The 19,480-nt window shown below is 46.5% G+C and overlaps 1 protein-coding gene across 1 annotated transcript in view; it reads left to right on the top strand.

The window, feature by feature from the left end:
- IARS1 (isoleucyl-tRNA synthetase 1) overlaps positions 1–19,480 on the top strand; it is a 67,487-nt gene that overhangs the window by 35,653 nt on the left and 12,354 nt on the right. Inside the window, exons 15-20 of the mRNA XM_075183961.1 lie at positions 589–662; positions 15,177–15,371; positions 15,454–15,540; positions 16,094–16,177; positions 17,699–17,843; positions 18,178–18,298. Of these exons, the coding sequence (XP_075040062.1) occupies positions 589–662; positions 15,177–15,371; positions 15,454–15,540; positions 16,094–16,177; positions 17,699–17,843; positions 18,178–18,298 (706 nt within the window). The remainder of the gene's footprint in view (positions 1–588; positions 663–15,176; positions 15,372–15,453; positions 15,541–16,093; positions 16,178–17,698; positions 17,844–18,177; positions 18,299–19,480) is intronic.

Raw genomic sequence — 19,480 nt, 5'->3', positions numbered from 1 at the left:
TCTCCGTCCTCTTGAACTGTTGTGGAATGAGTCAGGGAAAAATGCCCTAAAAGCCAGTCGCACTTCTGGGAAGGGCTACAGAAGTCCCTAGATAGAAATTTCCCCTGGATATCTTCAAATACTGACCACTAACGAATGCAAAGCTGTAATTGGAGGTTTCTTGGCTGAATGTAAAGTTTGATGACTAGATCAGTTTTATAAAATAAAAATGAGTTATGGCATCATCAATGTATTTACAATAATTACAGGTAAATTTTATGGTACCTTGATTTAAAAAAAAAAAAAAAAAGTGTCCATTCTTTCAAAAGAAATGTCTTGGCGATTCCAAACTTTTGCACACTAGTGTAAGTTGTAGCCTAAATACTTTCACATGTGGGTTAGCCTAAAAGCCCTCGTAGTATTACAGAACATCCAGTTGGAAAGATTGCATATGCTGCTGTGGGTTATATCCCTCTGTACTCCTGCCCTTATCAGTGATCTCCACTTGCCATGCAGGGAATTTTATCAGTGTGTTCCTGAACAACATGGTAGGTAATCTGCCATGTTTTACGTGAGACGTCTCTTACAACTTGTCCCCGTGTGTTGCAGGTTGTGTGTATAGGGTCCCTGGCAGAGCTGGAAGAGCTGACTGGCACAAAAGTTACAGACTTGCATCGGGAATGGTAAGGGCTCTATATCCTGTTTCTAGGTAATAGCTGAGAAATACAGGACTTCTCTGCATCACACATAAGCCAGCGTGTGGGGAAGCTCAATAAGGATCTCTACATGAGAGTTACATGTAGAAGTAACACTGGGCCTCTGACCTCCGGAGGACAAGGGTACAGCTGTATAATACCACTGCTTTACTCATGTTTTACCTTGTAACCCATGTGTTCCTCATTGGTGAGTATGATAATGCTGAAGATCTCCACTCCTTCCTGTAACATTACCATTTATATACTGCTCCATCCACAGCTGTGACTGCCCACTGTGTATAGGGTGCCTTTATTCTAAGGTGTCATTTTAAACCAGCCTGTCAATCATAACTAGGCAACCCCCATGAGACTCCTCTTCAGTCCTCCATGGCAACCTTTACAATAGGTAATTCCCTTCTAGTTTCAGTAGATACAGTTTGAATCATATACCTCCAGACAGAATATAATGCAGCGTCTCTAGTTAGGGAGGTAGTGTGTGTTGGGCTGTAGTGCAGGGGCTTACCTTTATAGTGGTCCCATCAATGCACCATCCAGTTTTGTAAGCTGAGGACTGGGCTGACTACCTGGGAAAACCCTGGGAGAAGATCTAGTGTAGTAATTTAAATTTCTCTATCCTACCACTGGGGGACACTGCGTTACCTTGGGGTATAGTAGGTGGGACTGGAGTTAGGCACTTATAAACTTGTTTGTTTCCCTGACTCCTCCCCCACTATGCCCCTCCTCTGTAGCTGACTTCAGTTGTTGTAAGTGCCTTCTGGAGAAAGGTCACTTCTGTATAGGCTCCTGCCTATACTTAGTTTAGCTGTAGGTTTTCCTGTTTTTATTTTTATTCCTTTTCAGGTGCAGCGCTGGACTCCATGCCAAGACCCAGAGGAGTGAATAGTCCCGGGGATTTCTTCACTCTTGAGTTCCAGCGCAGGTAAGCAGCACGCTTCCCTTGCACCTCTGCCGACAGTCTACCCCTAGAAAGAACGAGCAAGGGGCCATTGTTTGTCATTTATTTTAAAGTATGCCTTTAAAGGCAGCTTTATTCGGGGCATATATATATATATTTATTAATTTCGGCCTTATAGACGGCCGCGGCCACGTTAAACAGGCGGGTGAGGGTGTCTCAGCCTCTCCTCCCCGCCCGCAGACTTGCCGGCAGCCTCCCCCCCCCTCCTCCGCCCCTAGACAACGAGCAGCAGTGGGGGAGAAGGACAGGCATCGCGCTCTGTGGAGGTGATGAAGTCAGTGAGACCGTACACACCCTGGGCATGGCGGTGCTGCGGTTCTCACTTCCAGCGGCTGCAGCCATATTCTGTATATGGGCTGAGCGGCGGTGCGCAGAGGCGGACATGTTAGGAGAGGGGAGTACACCTCCCCCTCTCTCTCTCCCTAATGGCGCGAACGGCAGCCATCTTGGATCCGGAGCATACACATCAGTGCATTCTGTTCCAGGCTCTGCCTCTCTTCACTGGGTAATGTAGTATCGTTTTTATTTCTGTTTTTAAACGATTGTCAGCCTGTTGGCCACACAGTCAGGACCTTTATTTCAGGATCCTGTGACTGCTGTTTATATTATAGGATTACCTATTAGACATTATGGTAGTTTCCTATCCTCCTGTGACATATATTCCATATGGTGACTGGATGGACTTTTGCCATAAGCCTGGGAAAGGGAGTTCCGTATATATACGTATAGCCTGTGTTCCCAAGTATTGTAGTTAACTTTTATACAGTTTTCCAAATATGCGGTATGTCTGAGGAATTACCTGAGGGGTAATAGACACGCTGTTTTATATGCTCTACATTGTTTGTGGCACAAAAATAATATACAGTGTTATCCCGTGGTAGGCGGGTAGGCCTGTATTGCATTGTGTATATGTCGGCGTTAATGTATTTATGTATGTGTACATCAGGAGCTGGGGCTCATCTGAGATATACACTGTTTTGAATACATGGTGTTGTGGGTTCAGTCTCCCTAATAGCATATATATATATATCACCTGTTTAAAAGATAGAACAGATTTATTCTGTGTCTTTTTACTTGCTGGTGCATCAGTTTACAATAGGTGAGTCTTCCAGGAGCAGAATACTCGCTGGTTGGCACACTCAAAATTTATATATATATATATATATATGTATATGTATATGTATATGTATATGTATATGTATATATATATATATGTATATGTATATGTATATGTATATGTATATGTATATATATATATATATATGTATATGTATATGTATATGTATATGTATATGTATATGTATATGTATATGTATATGTATATGTATATATATGTGTATGTGTCTTCAAATGAATTGTTAGACAATCTTATTACCTGTTACTTGGCCTACCATTTCCATTTTTAAATGATCTTTTCCACAGCTTAGCCCGAAAGCCTCGGCACAGACTGCGGGGCTCGGGTCTACAAACAGGGTGCTCCCATTTCGGTGTCGGCTCTTTTGCAGAAACAGGTCTGGTCTAAATCACTGTCGCTTCTGGTGGCCGAATACATTAAGGTGATTTTTAAGTTTGAAATGGTACCGGAGTATCCCCTTTTTCATGCTTCTACACACGTTTACACTGTGCTGGTTAAGCTCCCACACAGCTTATATCTGTCCGCTAACACAGAAGCGGCATTACGCTGTTCAGGTATAAAACCATCCGGACAAAGATGCTGTTGTTCATCATCTTCCACAGATGGAGAGGATTTTATCTTGGACTGTTGCCACAGTCAGAATAAGGATGTAGTTTATTCCTCACCAGAGGATGTCTATCTCCATCTTATTTGACTGTCAAGAGGAATGTTCTTGCTGATTACACTCACGAGGTGGATAATCCCAGCTTAAACTGTACACAGTTTTCGCAGTTGCAAGACAACAGTCTATCCTTGGTTTTCAGTTTTCAACCTAAGCCTTAGTGACACCCTAGTTGGGAAAATGTTTTTCCTCATATCTTAGACTCGGTGTCGGTCTTTTGTCAAAGACCAGGTAAACAGTAATAGGCTGGCTAGGTTTTCACCTCCCCTAACTCTCCAGAGTCAACACAAGGGAGGTAATCCCTGCTGGTGACAATCCTGTGGCTCCTCTGTTCTCTTGTTCTGCTGTCCCCAGCGGGAGCAGACAAAGAAGTCCTCCTACACACAGCAGGGGCTGGTAACGGGTTTTATCTAGCGGCTCTCGGACAGAAGTGCTCTAGCCTTTATTCTCATTAAGGGTTAATGGGGTGGTTTGTATTCACCCAGCAGCATCATAGCTGGTAGGCATACATCTATTCAGCTATGATACCTATAATTAGCCACATGCTTACAGCACTACGTTCCAATAGCGGAACTCTCAATCTGCACTATTACAAATGAGTATCCAAAGGCTTCTGGCGGTAGGTGTGCTTTCTTTGTTTTATGTCAGCGACACCAGGCCATGATGTTTACGTGTTCAATCCGTTGATCCTCTCTGTTGATCTGAGGTCAGAGTGCCACATCCCGAGTCAGGCTTTGCCTTACAAGGGTGGTTATAGTTTATGTACTGTGGCAGTCAGGTAAACATTCATAGGTCTGGGGACATTTCCCGAAAGTGGAAGTTATTTATTACATCTAACGCTTTCAGCTAGACGTTTTCAGCCAGAATTTTTATACTTGCAGTCTCTCAGCAAGCAGCAGGGCTGCATTATTGGGTTCACAGGTGATCACTTTGAGCCTACCCAGCTCTTCGCTTATTCTACCTCGCTAGAAACGTTGGCTTATGCCTTATATTCTAGTTTGGGGTTTTCAGTAGCTTCCTACCGAAGAACACGCTCATCTCTCTTCTACACAGTTCCAAAATGCTCCTGGCAGAATTTCCTTTCAGTAACAGAAACTTGATATCCTATTTTGCAAAACAGAAACTCCTACTTGTGTCTTTGGCTCTCCTTATTCGTAACATCTCCCATGTCTCAACAGGGAGATTCTCATCAAGGAAGACTGCTTTCATTGTTTTGGACGTGCATAGCACCCCTTTACCCTGATTCACTATTTTACCTTTCAGGTGGTGCTTAGTCACAATGCTTTTATTAGTGAGTCAGTTGCTCTTCTTGTACAGAAGATCAGAAAACCTGTAGAGATTCGGTCTCAAAATGCAGTGCTGTTGCATATTTGTAGCACTTATGCAATTCCCGTATCATAATGCAGGATAAGGGTCGACCTGTGTATGGTCTGAGGGGTGTTCCTTGTGCCATCCTATGGGCCAAGCTAGAACAACTTATTATTGTTATTGAGGGCCGAATGCCTTAGCAATCAATCCTTTAACAGGTAGAGTGGGTCGCCTCAGGGTAATACCTTTGTACTCTCCTGGTTAGGTCATAGGGCTTTCTGAGAGGGAGGCCAAGTTCTTTTCACATGTTAACCTGTTTTCTCTATCGGCTCTCAATCTAAAGACCCTCAGGTGGATTTGTCCATAGCCAAGTCGAGTCTCCTTAGAACTTAGGGGGTGTACAGGTGATTCACAGGTCCAATTTCCTCGTGGGGGTTCAAGAGTTTCTAGGAGGGGGCGCATCCCAGCTAGTCTGGTGGTCCGCCGTGTATCCCGCAAAGCAGTGTTCTACTGTTTTAGGGGACTTGTGTTGTCGTCCCTCTTTTCCCGGTTCCAGAGCGGCCTCATCTTGTAGTTCGGCTCTTTTTGTTTTCATCATCTGGTTTGATGCTGTGGCGTCGGATGGCTATCCTTTTCGGCTAGAGAATCCCTGCAGGGAGATGGTTGCTACCTTCTATTCAGCCGTTGAGCTTCTTCCTCAGCTGTTTTCTTTGGGCTAGAAACTATATTCGATTGGTGTAAATTCCTAGAATTACACACGCCCCACTCAGGAATCTTTAAAAGGTTTTCTTTACCAGCTGGCTTCAATTGGGTCTCCGCCCTATTTTTTTCAGCGTGCAGCTTCCGTGGCTCTCTGTCTAGCTCAGAGGAAGGTTGTTTGTAAGTGGTTTCTTTATGCTCAGCCCACCTTTGGTTGGTTGTAGATTTCCAGGGAGTTTAGTTCTCATCATCAGGGGGCTTGCGTTGGCTGTTAGCTCATGGTATGAGTGCCTACTGGTATATATGTCGGGCTTATGTTGTTAACTCTCTATATGAGTGCTCCCTCAGATATCGCTGAATTAGTTAAGCCGTTAGCTCATGAAATGAGTGCTCCCTTGTTTATCTCTGAATGGTTTAAGCTGTTGCATCAGTGTATATGGTGATGCTTTGGATATCATTGAGTGGATTGAGTTGTTTGCTCAATGCAGGCTGTTCTCTTGGATGTCACATCTCGTAGGGGATCTGGGGCGAGAGTGTGTATGGCTCTTCCTCATTTTCTTTACCAGAAACTTAGTGGCAGTTCGAGACATAATTGGTTATGACAATTAGTGCCTGCATTCCACTGACAGAGATTGTAGTTCATCAATCTTGTGCCTCTTCTTTTTGTGTAACGTTTCTCCGACGGGAGATAGTTTGTGCTCTTGTTCGCACAGTTCCTGTTAGGAATTTAATGCCCATTTAACCTCTCTAACGCTAAACAGCGTAGGGGGGACAGGGTCTAGGTGGTCTCTTGCCACTACATCATGACCAACATTCTGTCTGTACCCCTCTGCAGGTTCCAGTGACTTTTACAGTGCACTTTCCAGGAGGGTTGCAGCTTTTTGTCCGCCACAAAAGCGTCATTCAATGGCGCAGTTGTACAGAGTGGCAGCGTCTGTTTCTGCTGCATATTGTTTTTGTTGCATGCCTTTGCATTCACAAATGCAGGGTTTTGAACACAAAACATTGTGCACAGCCGTTCCAGAGCATTCCCGCCCTTGGACACAGCTTTGGTAGCTCCCCAAGGTAACGCAGTGTCCCCCAGTGGTAGGATAGAGAAAAGATGATTTTTACTCACCGTAAAATCAATTTCTCTTACTACACTGGGGGAGACTGCGCGCCCTCCCTTGCTCTGAAAGTAGTGCTGTCTTTGGTGTTGCTTTCTGAATTGCTTTTTTTCTCTTCCTGGCTTGGTTATACAAAACTGAAGTCAGCTACAGAGGAGGGGCATAGTGGGGGAGGAGTCAGGGAAACAAACACGTTTATAAGGGCCTAACTCCAGTCCCACCTACTATACCCCAAGGTAACGCAGTGTCCCCCAGTGTAGTAAGAGAAATTGATTTTACGGTGAGTAAAAATCCTCTTTTTGCGCCAGTTCAGTACCTGGGCTTGTGTGCACGCGGAGTCATAGGTCACAGGGTACTGAGATGGAGGACTAGGCAATGAGGGCTTGCAGTCGCTCTGAATATTTCCCTGTCCTGGAGGAAAAAGCATTGCCCTATTTATTGGGCCTGTGCAGTTGCCGGGTATATCTGCGGCGGAAAGGAGCTCGAGTCCAACCCCAAACAATCGAAGGGCACAATGAGCAGTTTAAGGAACTTATAGCATGAATGAGGGAAGACTTGTATACTATGCCAGAAAGAAGGACAGCAAGGTCCCAGATAAGGTTGGAAGATCGATACTGAGTGGGATTCTTCAAGGAAGTTAGAAGACTCTTTAATATCTCCAGTAGTTTTTTAGGATGTTTAATCCAGAAAATGTGGAAATTCTGCTGAAACATATATACATGTTTATGGGTATGGAGGAGGAAGCATCGGCCACAGAGCCTCATAAATCCCTATTTGAAGAGTGCAGTAAGAGGGAGAAGTTCTTTCACAACTTGATGTAGGAAAACACTACAAGGGAGGGTCTCTACTCTTTGGAGACCCTTAGACGACACATTAGACATGATACAGAAGTCTTCTGGGGGTAAATCTTACCTCTTGCCACAGGGTCATATGGCAAAATACTTCTATTCTTCCTCGTCTCGTCACCACTTTAATGACTAGGGAAGTTATTGGTCTTAAAGATAGTCCACCAGACTGAATATTCCTGCTCCTTCCAAACAGTCCTTTTGAGAATTCAGACTTAAAGAAGGTCGGACAAATCAGAGAACTCCACAATGACTATGGACAGGATCAGTCCCCAATAAGACCAGTAGGTGGCAGAATCGCACAATACACAGAAATATGGACCCACTGTATCACAGAACAATGGACTCCACCGACCCACGTAGAAGCCTTACCCAACAGTCTGCATATTTTAAGGAAAGCTCAGGCAGTTTCCCTTGTTCCTTATGTCAGGAGGGAACAGATTTTTATTCCAAACTCTTCCATTTTAGAAAAACGTCAGGAGCTTTTCACAGTGTTCTGCACTTGAAGAGGCTCAACTGGCGACTTTCACCTACAATCTAAACTCTATCCTTAGTCATCAGAAGGGGGAATTTTCTCACAGCCATAGACTTTAGGATGCTTCCTTTCATATCCCTGTTGCTGCCCATGAGTCCCCTGCCTGCCTTGTTCACCAGAGGGGATAGAGAGCTGCTTTATATACAGTCTCGGGGCATTTTTATTTCAGCTGTATCTACCTACACTAAAAGGAACTTAACCAATGTAAAGGCTGCCATGGAGTATTTTGTGGAAACCCTGTGATATCACTGCAGTAGATAGATTGGCTCCCCTTCCCCTACAGAATCATCTTCAAACTCCTCACCCTCACCTATAAAGACCTTTCCAACTCCACAGTTTCCTATATCTCCAATCTCATCTCCATTCATTCTCCCCCTCGCCCTCTATGATCCTCCAACGACCTCCGGCTCACCTTCCATCTGTCTCTGGAACGATCTCCCTCGTTCTATCAGGCTATGCCTTAATACCCACCTGTTCAGGAAAGCCTACCCTTCCTCTGCCCCATCCTCCATCCACCTCTTCATGATCCTTCTTACGTATTCATAGGCCCCTTACCCTGTCTATCCTGTTTGTGTTTCCTGTTTAGTCTGTTCCTTACCTTTTAGATTGTAAGCTCCTGTGAGCAGGGTCCGCTTATCCTCGTGTCCTAGTTCTGTCACCTCTGCTTTTGGCACCTTGATATCCACTTCTCCCTTACATTTGCATCTCCATCACGGACTCTGATCCTGTTAGCTGCGCCCACTCCTGGGCAGAGGTTCAGCTTGCTTTGGTGCGCTCCACCTTCCCTTTTCTAGTTTCTAAAGTACACTGGGTTTCACTCATACCTCTATCCCCATCTCTTCTCAGCTGGATCAATAATTTCATTGCTCTTTGTTTTGTTTTCGCCCTGTAAGCCTTGTACTGTTTCATCCTATGCTCTCTGTAAAGCGATGAAGACATCTTATAAATAAAAGATGATGATAATGCTAAACTGTGCATCCAACAACTTAAGGTGGGGAAATCCCTCCAGCCATGTAGGCAATAAATGTTTTTATTAAAGTAAAATAATCAATAATAGCATGAATGTGTTCTCTTTAAAGACTAAATAGAAATATTGCATTTTGTCAGGTCTGTTCTTTAGGCAACGCTATAAAGGATATTCACACTTATGTCGTTATGCAAATAGTAAGATAAGCTATACAACTTTATTTTCTCTTTCATCCAGTCTGGGGGACACTGCTTACCATGGGTTGTGGAGGGAGCTTGGGGCAGTTGGCACCTAACTAGTTAACTTTAGTACTGCCGACAGACCCCTCCCCTCTACAATCCCCCTGCCCCCTCTTGTTCAGTTTTTTTAGGTGCCCGCGGAGTTGGGCAGTGTTTTTTAGTGCTTAGTATAAATTTTATACTTTTATTCTTTTATTTTTAACTTTTTGTTACAGGTGGCAGTGCTGGAGTGTGTTCTACTATAGAGAACACACTCACAGCTGAGCAGCGCAGGCACTCCCCTGTCAGATGAGAGGCAGCGGCTCTCACTGACAGGGACAGGAGGAATGGGTGCCTGAATTAGGAGTGACAAGCGGTGTCATGGACCGCTGTCACTCCTGGAGCCTCCCCGATAACCGGCGCTGCCACTGCAGGCATAGAGCGCCGGTTATCGGATGGTTCAGTTGGCGGCGGTCATCTTGGATTTCGGGAAAGAGATTCTAAGGAGAAGGGGGCTATACCTGGATCCCCCCTCATGCATAGGAGGGGGCATCAGGTATTATCCGCTGCGGAGACCTCCCCTGGAGGTCTCCACTACTCTGCTACAGAAATACCTTTTATTTTTTAATCGGCCACAGAATCGCTGCAGAAGCAGCATTACTGAAGGGGGGGAGTTAACACATAGAGCTCCCCCTCCTTCCTGAGAGAGAGAGATGGTTTGTCCCAGTCTTCTGGCGCCAAGGAGAAGCCCGGGAACAGAGAACAGATCTGAGGGAGCTGGCACCAGGATACTGCTGTTGGACTTCTCCCCTATTTTGGCCTATGCGCTAAGTATCTGTTTAAATAAAACACATATTCTGTATTGCTGTGTACAAATGGGCTAGTAGGGATTATTTTACAGTTCTCCTACCTGCTTAAATTTTAACTTGCGTTTAAAATATTACAAGTACAACTTTTTTATCTAGATTAGTTGATTCTTGTAGTTATTTTCCCTCTACACACATATATATATATCTATATCTCTTTCTCTACTCAGAATTTTTTTTTTCAATTTAAATCTGTGTGTTTGGTGTGCCTTCCTTTATAAAAAAAAATGTCAGATAAGGGAAAGGGCCCTATGGCAATATTTCACATGTTCAAAATGTCATGTAAAATTACCTTGTGGGCAGAAGGACCCGTTGGCGCTCTGCTCTGTTTGTGATGTAGGAGTCCCCCCTGCGCAATCCCAACAGGTGGCAGCCCCTCCATCGGGGAAACCGGCTTGGGTGGCCTCCCTGACACAGTCGGTTTCCTCTTTAGCTCAGATGGTTTCTCAATCCAATCAATTGTGGGCTAGTGTGGTAACTTCGGTGACTAATAATCCTAGTACACCGTCGGCCCTCCCTGTTTCCTCTGGTTCTAGTGGAACGTCCATACCAGGACCTTCCTCATTACAGACGGACCAAGCCCCTGTTCCCACAGAGCCGCCATGTTCCACAGCTTTTATAAAGGGTTTGAATAAACTGAACCAGTTACTCGAATCCCCAAACATTCCGCCTGCTAGAAGGAAGCGGCCTAGATCTGATAATACCCTTATGGTCCTTTCAGACTCTGAGGAGTTTTCAGAGGAAGAGGGGGAAATTAACTCTGATTCTGACCAGGTTCTACCTTTGGGACAGGATGAAAGCTCTAAGAACCAATTTATTAACGATGGACCTCCCAGAACCGGAGGATCCAATTCCTAGAGTCAGAAATCTTTTTAAGAAAGCCAAAAGAAGGGCTAGCCGTTTTCCCCCTTCCGTAGAATGTAAAGATATTGCTGAAGGAGCCTGGAAACAGCCTGAGAAAAGGTTCACTGTTCCCAAAAGTTTTTCTTCTTTGTATCCATTACAGGAACAGGATGTGGTTCGCTGGGAGAGTATTCCAAAAGTGGATATTCCTATAGCCCGTTTGGCCAAGCACACTTTACTCCCAGCCCCAGGTTCGGCATCTCGGCAAGATGTCAATGACCGCAGGGTAGAATCCCAGCTGAAATCCATATTTGCGGCTGCGGGTTCTTCCTTTAGGCCCACATTTGCTTCAGCTTGGGTTGCTAAAGCCATGGAAGCATGGGCAGACCAGCTAGCAGAAGCCTTACAGGACTCCGAGTTGCTCCCCCTGGCTTTGCATTTGAAGGAGGCATCTGGGTACCTGTACGAGGCGGCCCAGAACACAGCGGCTGTATCTTCTTCTATTCAGGCTGCATCTATCTCAGCAAGAAGAACGTTATGGCTGAAATCCTGGGAAGGCGATGCTGAATCAAAAAGGTCCGTGGAAACCATTCCTTTCTCAGCAGCAGGTTTGTTCGGCCTGGAGTTGGATACCCTGATCTCACAGGCAACAGGTGGCAAAAGCACTTCCTTGCCTGTATTTCCTAGCAGGAACCCTCGGGTCAGCTCCTTTCGTCAGCCCTTTCGGGGGACCTCCTTTCCTAAAGGACAGTCCTTTAGAGGCAGACAACCCAATTCTCGAGGCTCCTCAGCCAAGGGGAGATCCTCGTTTGCAGCTAGGCGCCAGGCCTCCAAGGCCCAGGAGAAGCCTACGTCCTGACGACCACTCTGTTCTTCAGGGGGCGCCAGTGGGAGGACGTCTGTCTTTGTTTCAGGAACAATGGGCAGAGTCCTCCCAAGATCCTTGGATTCGGGGTATTATATCCGAGGGGTACAGAATAGATCTGTTGGACCCCGCTCCACATCGTTTTTTCAGACTCCGCTACCCCGAGATCCTTTAAGAAGACAGGCTATACAGGATTGTGTCGCCTCTCTTCTTTCTCACAAAGTTATCTGCATGGTCCCAGATTACCAGAAAGGACAGGGGTTTTATTCGAACCTGTTTCTGGTCAAGAAACTGGACGGCTCCTTTCGTCCCATCCTAAATTTAAAGGACCTCAATGTGCACTTAAGGGTGGACAAGTTTCGTATGGAATCCCTAAGGTTGGTGATAAACGGCTTAGAGAAGGATCAGTTTATGGCGTCCATAGACATAAAGGACGCATACCTCCATATTCCTATATGGATTCACCATCAGTCTCTCCTAAGATTCTCGGTGGGATCCTTCCACTATCAGTTTCGGGCCCTCCCCTTCGGCCTCTCAACAGCGCTGAGGGTTTTCACGAAGGTCATGTCAGTTATGGCAGCATGTCTTCACCTTCTAGGAGTTCAGGTCGTGCCTTATTTGGATGATCTGCTCATCAAATCCTCCTCAGAGAATTGCTTACGTCATCACTTGTCCCTCACCTTGGCGGTTCTCGAGGGCCACGGATGGCTGATCAATTTAAAGAAATCCCAGATGGTTCCGTGTCAACGCATGGTTTTCCTAGGCCTCATCATGGACACCAGCCAGCAAAAGGTGTTCCTGCCTGTGGAGAAGATCGCTTCAATTCAAAGCATAACATCCCAGGTCTTGTCTTTCCCCAGCCCTTCAATACACTTGTGCATGCGGCTGCTGGGAAAGATGGTGGCTTCCTTCGAGACCATCCCCTTTGGTCGGGCCCATTCTCGTTGTTTTTAGTGGGATCTGTTGACAAAATGGTCAGGATCCTACCTACGCTTAGATCTCCAGAGAATCTCTCTATCCCCGAGGACGAGAGAATCACTCCAGTGGTGGCTGATTCAGGATCACATGATAGTGGGCAGGTCCTTCGCTCCATGGTCATGGATCATAGCCACAACAGACGCCAGCCTGACAGGTTGGGGGGCAGTAATCCTACACCTCCGACTCCAGGGCCTTTGGTCGGTTCAGGAGTCGACCCTGTCGATAAACGTGCTGGAATTGAAGGCTATTCTTTTAGCCCTCCGGGGGGCCCAGTCCCTCCTTCAGGGCCACCCTGTCAGAGTTCAGTCAGACAATGCCACGGCTGTGGCATATGTCAACAGACAGGGAGGAACCAGGAGTGTAGCTGCAATGAATGTTGCAGCTCAAATCTTGATTTGGGCAGAACAATATGTTCCAGCAATATCGGCAATATTCATTCCAGGAATAAGAAATTGGGAGGCCGACTACTTAAGTCGAAATCAGATGATGCCAGGGGAGTGGTCACTCCATCCGGAAGTGTTCTAGTCCCTGGCTCAGAAGTGGGGTCTTCCGGATATAGATCTCATGGCCTCCAGACACAACAGGAAGGTTCACAGATTTTGCGCAAGGGCAAGAGACCCCTTAGCGGTGGCAGTGGACGTTATGACGATGTCATGGGACTTCAGGTTGGGATACCTGTTCCCTCCGATTCCCATGCTTCCTCATGTGCTCTGACGAGTAAAACAGGGAGGTCTGCCAGTTATTCTAAACGCTCCCTCATGGCCGCGCCGAGTCTGGTACGCGAACATACTCACTATGGCAGAAGGACCGGGGTTTCGTCTTCCATCTCGAGACGACCTTCTTCTGCAAGGTCCCTTCCGTTACCAGAATTTACCTAAGATCAGTTAACGGCATGGCTGTTGAAGCCAGCCTCTGGAGGGCTAGAGGTTGTTTCCTCCAGTGTGGTGAACACTATGATGCGAGCTAGGAAGCCAGTCTCGGCTCGCATCTATCACCGGATTTGGAAGGCCTATATCAGATGGTGTGAAAATAGGACATGTCATACGTTCTCATTTCGTCTCCCTCGGTTATTGGCTTTCCTTCAGGATGGCCTGGAAGCAGGGCTTCGTTTAGGTTCCCTAAAAGTTCAGGTTTCGGCTCTTTCAGTCTTTTTTCACCTGAAATTAGCGGATTTACCAGATATTAGGACTTTCCTCCAGGGAGTCTTGCATATTTAGCCTCCCTATGTTCCGGCTACAGCGCCGTGGGATCTCAACCTGTTGCTGGACATGCTTAAAGGGCCTCCTTTTGAGCCTCTACTTGTGACCGATTTGAAGTGGTTGACCTGGAAGGTCCTCTTTCTTCTGGCTATTGCATCTGCGCGTAGGGTTTCAGAATTAGGTGCTCTGTCTTGCCGGGAACCATATCTACTTTTTCACGAAGACAGAGCGGTGTTAAGAACCCTCCCTTCCTTTGTTCCCAAGGTAGTTTCAGCTTTCCATCTGAACCAGGAAATTGTGGTTCCGGTCTTTTCTCCCTCTTCCCATTCGGATTCAGAGGCTATGGAAAAGTTAGATGTGGTTAGGGCTCTCCGCATTTATGTAAAAAGAACTTCTCAGATTAGGCGTACTGATTCCTTGTTTGTTCTGTATGATGCTTATAAGAGAGGCTGGCCAGCCTCAAAACAGTCCATTGCAAGATGGATTACGGCTACCATTAAGCAAGCTTACATAAAGGCTAACCGTCAGGTGCCAGAGAGACTTACGGCCCATTCCACCAGATCGGTAGGGGCGTCATTGGCAGCGAGAAATGGGGCTTCTGCAGACCAGCTTTGCAGGGCAGCCACCTGGTCCTCTGTCCACACCTTTACAAAATTTTACCAATTTAATGTATTTGCTTCTGCGGATGCAAATTTCGCTTGTAGTGCTTTACAAGCGGGGCTTTCAGAGTAGTCCCACCCTTTAGGGGCTGCTTTAGAACGTCCCCATGGTAAGCAGTGTCCCCCAGACTGGATGAAAGAGAAAAGATGATTTATGTACTTACGTTAAATCCGTTTCTCTGATTCCGTCTGGGGGACACTGCGATCCCTCCCTTCTGCTTTTCTTCTGTGTGCTCTTGTTTGACTGCCCTTTTCTCCTTGGGCTTTTTAATTAACTGAACAAGAGGGGGCAGGGGGATTGTAGAGGAGAGGGGTCTGTCGGCAGTACTAAAGTTAACTAGTTAGGTGCCAACTCCCCAAGTTCCCTCCACAACCCATGGTAAGCAGTGTCCCCCAGACGGAATCGGAGAAACGGATTTAACGTAAGTACATAAATCCTCTTTTTTCTGAAAGCCCACACAGATGTTACACAAAATATTGGTACAAGCTCATGCAGGCAGGATACATTGTATAACGTGCAACATGATATCGGAGGCCTTTGCCACTCACAAGCAGAAGTGAAGCGCCCAGTTGGCAGTAATCATTAATCAATGCTGTTTTTATTATCCTATAAATATTGTAAAAAGCTTTGTGTTTACTCAGCGTGGATCAGCTGACCATTCCATCTCGCTGTGGGAAAGGTGTCTTGCGACGTGTCGGTGAAGTGTTTGACTGCTGGTTTGAAAGTGGCAGCATGCCTTATGCTCAGGTGCACTATCCGTTTGAAAACAAAAGAGAGTTTGAAGATTCTTTCCCTGCTGATTTTATTGCAGAAGGTATCGACCAGACTCGAGGGTGGTAAGTGAGAGGTGTCCTATTTTGACCGCCAACTATGAAAGTGTTTGGGTGGATTAGTAACTGTTCTGTCTTCTGTGACTAGGTTCTACACCCTCCTTGTGCTCTCTACGGCTCTGTTTGGTCAGCCACCCTTCAAGAATGTCATTGTCAATGGGCTTGTCCTGGCTAGGTAAGTGCAGTTACATATATAATAGTCATGTGTTCAGTCTTATCACACTGTATACTAAGGAGCACTATGGATGGTGGGGAATAGGCTATCTATGGGGTATGATCCACACCAACCTGTTTGGATGCAGTTTGGACTCCATGTTTCCTATATTATTTGGATGGATTAGGAGACGGTACTTCCTATGTGTTATATGACTTATAGATTAAGGGACAGGTACAGACTGTGTGATATATGACTTGCGTAGTTTAAATGACGCGGTTAAGGTTTCATTTAGGAGCGTATATGTCAGAGAATTGCGCTGTATTATAATTTGTGAATCTTAAGGCCATGTACACATAAGCACTGAAAAACCTGGTATAAAAGGTAAGATATGTCGAATTTGACATGCTAGAAATTGTGCGTATAAGTCTATTTGCTTACATTATATTTCTGAACTAACTGAATTAAAGGCGTTTAACAGGTTTTAAGAAGATTGTTTCGTTTTTATTGTACTTTTTGTTATGATTTTGTGGTCTGCAGTGATGTTTATTTCCTGTATTTTTCCATGTGACAGTGATGGACAGAAGATGAGCAAGAGTAAGAAGAATTACCCAGACCCCATGCAAGTGATTAATAATTATGGGGCGGACGCACTCAGGTTAGAGCATGTAAAATCAGACTCTATCTGTACGTGTCTGTCTCCCTTTGTGCCTGTCTGTCTCCCTGCCTGCCTGTGTGTGTGTACGCCTGCCTGCGTGTGTGTGTGTGTGTGTGCCTGTCTGTCTCCCTGCCTGCCTGCCTGTGTGTGCGCGCCTGTGTGTGTGTGCGCGCCTGTGTGTGTGTGTGTGCGCGCCTGTGTGTGTGTGTGTGTGTGCGCCTGTGTGTGTGTGTGTGTGCGCGCCTGTGTGTGTGTGTGTGTGCGCCTGTGTGTGTGTGTGTGTGCGCCTGTGTGTGTGTGTGTGTGTGTGTGTGTGTGCGCCTGCCTGCCTGCCTGTGTGTGTGTGCGCCTGCCTGTGTGTGTGTGTGCGCCTGCCTGCCTGCCTGTGTGTGTGTGTGTGTGCGCCTGCCTGCCTGTGTGTGTGTGCGCCCGCCTGCCTGTGTGCGCGTGTGTGTGTGTGTGTGTGTGCCTGTGTGTGTGTGTGCGCCTGTGTGTGTGTGTGCCTGTGTGTGTGTGTGTGTGCCTGCCTGTGTGTGTGTGCCTGCCTGTGTGTGTGCGCGCGCCTGCCTGTGTGTGTGCGCGCGCCTGTGTGTGTGCGCGCGCCTGCCTGTGTGTGTGCGCGCGCCTGCCTGCGTGTGCGCCTGCGTGTGTGTGTGCGTGCGCCTGCGTGTGTGTGTGTGCGCCTGCGTGTGTGTGTGTGTGCGCCTGCGTGTGTGTGTGTGTGCGCCTGCGCGTGTGTGTGTGCGCCTGTGTGCCTGTGTGTGTGTGTGCCTGTCTGTGTGTGTGTGTGTGTGCGTGCGTGCGCGCGCCTGCCTGCCTGCGTGTGTGTGTGTGTGTGTGTGTGTGTGTGCGCGCGCCTGCCTGTGTGCGTTTCTGTGCCTATCTGCCTGCGGTTATGTTACTGGCTCCGGTCCGCTGCAGTGAATGAATAGCCCAGTGGTTCTATGATGCTGCAGTATTCCTGTACACATGACGTCTGATATACTTGAAGAAAACAGTCTAAATGATTGCAAGCTTAAACTGTCACATTGCAGAGTTATTCTAGCTTTATTCCCAGAGTTCAGTCCTGTGTATATTCTGCTACCCCACTTGCCCTCTGCTGCTGTTCCGTGTTACGTGAAGGGAGGGGGTCTCAATGTTTCTGTGTACTCTGCATTCTGCCAAATTCATGTCCTCTCCTTGTAGAGTGAGACAATTGTTTATACAGGAAAGTGGCAGCCTAGTCTCCTTCTGCCGCAGCCGGGCCTCCCTCACCATTAAAGGGCAGTCTGTATCCTTACCTGGCTCACCGCCTGGGGAAAACCTAGGATAGGCTGATGTCATCAGGACTGAACAGGGGGGAATTAAGGGATCAATCTACTGAGTATGTAGCTCTGTTTACATGAGATAGAGGACCCTTGAACGTTACAGTGCCAGGCTGGTTATTTCAGGAAACTGAACAGCCATTTATAGACATTAGATTTGTGTCTTGCTGTAAGTGGCATTGTCCACGGTTACTAACATATTGCTGATTGTTTCCAGGTTATATCTGATCAATTCTCCGGTTGTGAGAGCAGAGAATCTACGCTTTAAAGAAGACGGCGTCCGCGATGTGTTGAAAGATGTCTTCTTGCCCTGGTACAATGCCTTCCGCTTTCTGATGCAGAATTTTTACCGGCTGCACAAGGTATAAGGCCTGAGCTAGGATATATTGGTTGTTATCGTCATGTCCTCCTACAGGAGGGTTTGTACAACGCTGGGCCCCTGCTCAGTGTAGCTTGGTCCTGGTATTTATGGCTATCACATAACGCCTGGTTTCCAATAGGACAAGTGTTGCAGCTGTTTCATCACTCGGATGGCTCTGACCTGCTCTTGTACAATTGTCCAGAATCCGATGTACTAATGTGTTCATTACTCCACATAGCAGCTTGTATGTTGGTCAGCTCACTGTATAGAGGAAGCCACCGATATTCCAATATGTTATTGTATAATTATAGTGACCTCTATGCTTGTTTTCCTAGGAAGAGGGCGTCCAGTTTATCTTTAATGAGAGCTCAGCAAAGATGAGCAGTAACATTATGGACAAGTGGATTGTATCCTTCACTCAGTCGCTTATCCAGTTCTTCAATGCGGAGATGTCAGGTTGGTGGAACTCTCTGATAAAGGAGTAGCCCTGTTAGTAGTAGCCCTGTTAGTAGTAGCCCAGTTAGTAGTAGCCCTGTTAGTAGTAGCCCTGTTAGTAGTAGCCCTGTTAGTAGTAGCCCTGTTAGTAGTAGCCCCGTTAGTAGTAGCCCCGTTAGTAGTAGCCCCGTTAGTAGTAGCCCCGTTAGTAGTAGCCCCGTTAGTAGTAGCCCCGTTAGTAGTAGCCCCGTTAGTAGTAGCCCCGTTAGTAGTAGCCCCGTTAGTAGTAGCCCCGTTAGTAGTAGCCCCGTTAGTAGTAGCCCCGTTAGTAGTAGCCCCGTTAGTAGTAGCCCCGTTAGTAGTAGCCCCGTTAGTAGTAGCCCCGTTAGTAGTAGCCCCGTTAGTAGTAGCCCCGTTAGTAGTAGCCCCGTTAGTAGTAGCCCCGTTAGTAGTAGCCCCGTTAGTAGTAGCCCCGTTAGTAGTAGCCCCGTTAGTAGTAGCCCCGTTAGTAGTAGCCCCGTTAGTAGTAGCCCCGTTAGTAGTAGCCCCGTTAGTAGTAGCCCCGTTAGTAGTAGCCCCGTTAGTAGTAGCCCCGTTAGTAGTAGCCCCGTTAGTAGTAGCCCCGTTAGTAGTAGCCCCGTTAGTAGTAGCCCCGTTAGTAGTAGCCCCGTTAGTAGTAGCCCAGTTAGTAGTAGCCCAGTTAGTAGTAGCCCAGTTAGTAGTAGCCCTGTGCTGCATTCTAGTGTCCAGTGTGATTTTATTGCATCTCATCTCTTCTCATTAATCCTACTGGTAGTCTTAGATCTGATTGATCTTTATTATGTAGAGCCAAGGTCCAGGCTGTATGTAACCAGTGAGACCCTGGTAAAGGAATGTGACCCTCTCCAAAAGTGCTATTATTAGGGAGAAATTGAATTAAGTAAACTTTTATATCCTCTAAATCCCTAAAAGAAGCACATAAACTATATAGTGTAATATGTAAAAGCTTCACATCGGCAAATACCATAGGACAGTTATAGGTTTTACTCTATCCTGCCCACCCCCTACCCCCCTGATGCTTTTACCTCCCTCACCCGGTCTTTTAGTTGTTCCACTATACGTAGATTTATCAAAGCTCCTGAAAAGGAAAAGTGAAGGTGTTGCCCAAAGCAACCAATCAGATTCTACTATCATTTATCTGGTACATTCTAAAGAATGATGACT

This window comes from Mixophyes fleayi, chromosome 8 (assembly GCF_038048845.1).
Source record: "Mixophyes fleayi isolate aMixFle1 chromosome 8, aMixFle1.hap1, whole genome shotgun sequence".
NCBI lineage: Eukaryota > Metazoa > Chordata > Amphibia > Anura > Limnodynastidae > Mixophyes > Mixophyes fleayi.
Note: the sequence above shows the minus strand (reverse complement) of the source record. Positions and strands in the feature narration are given on the sequence as shown.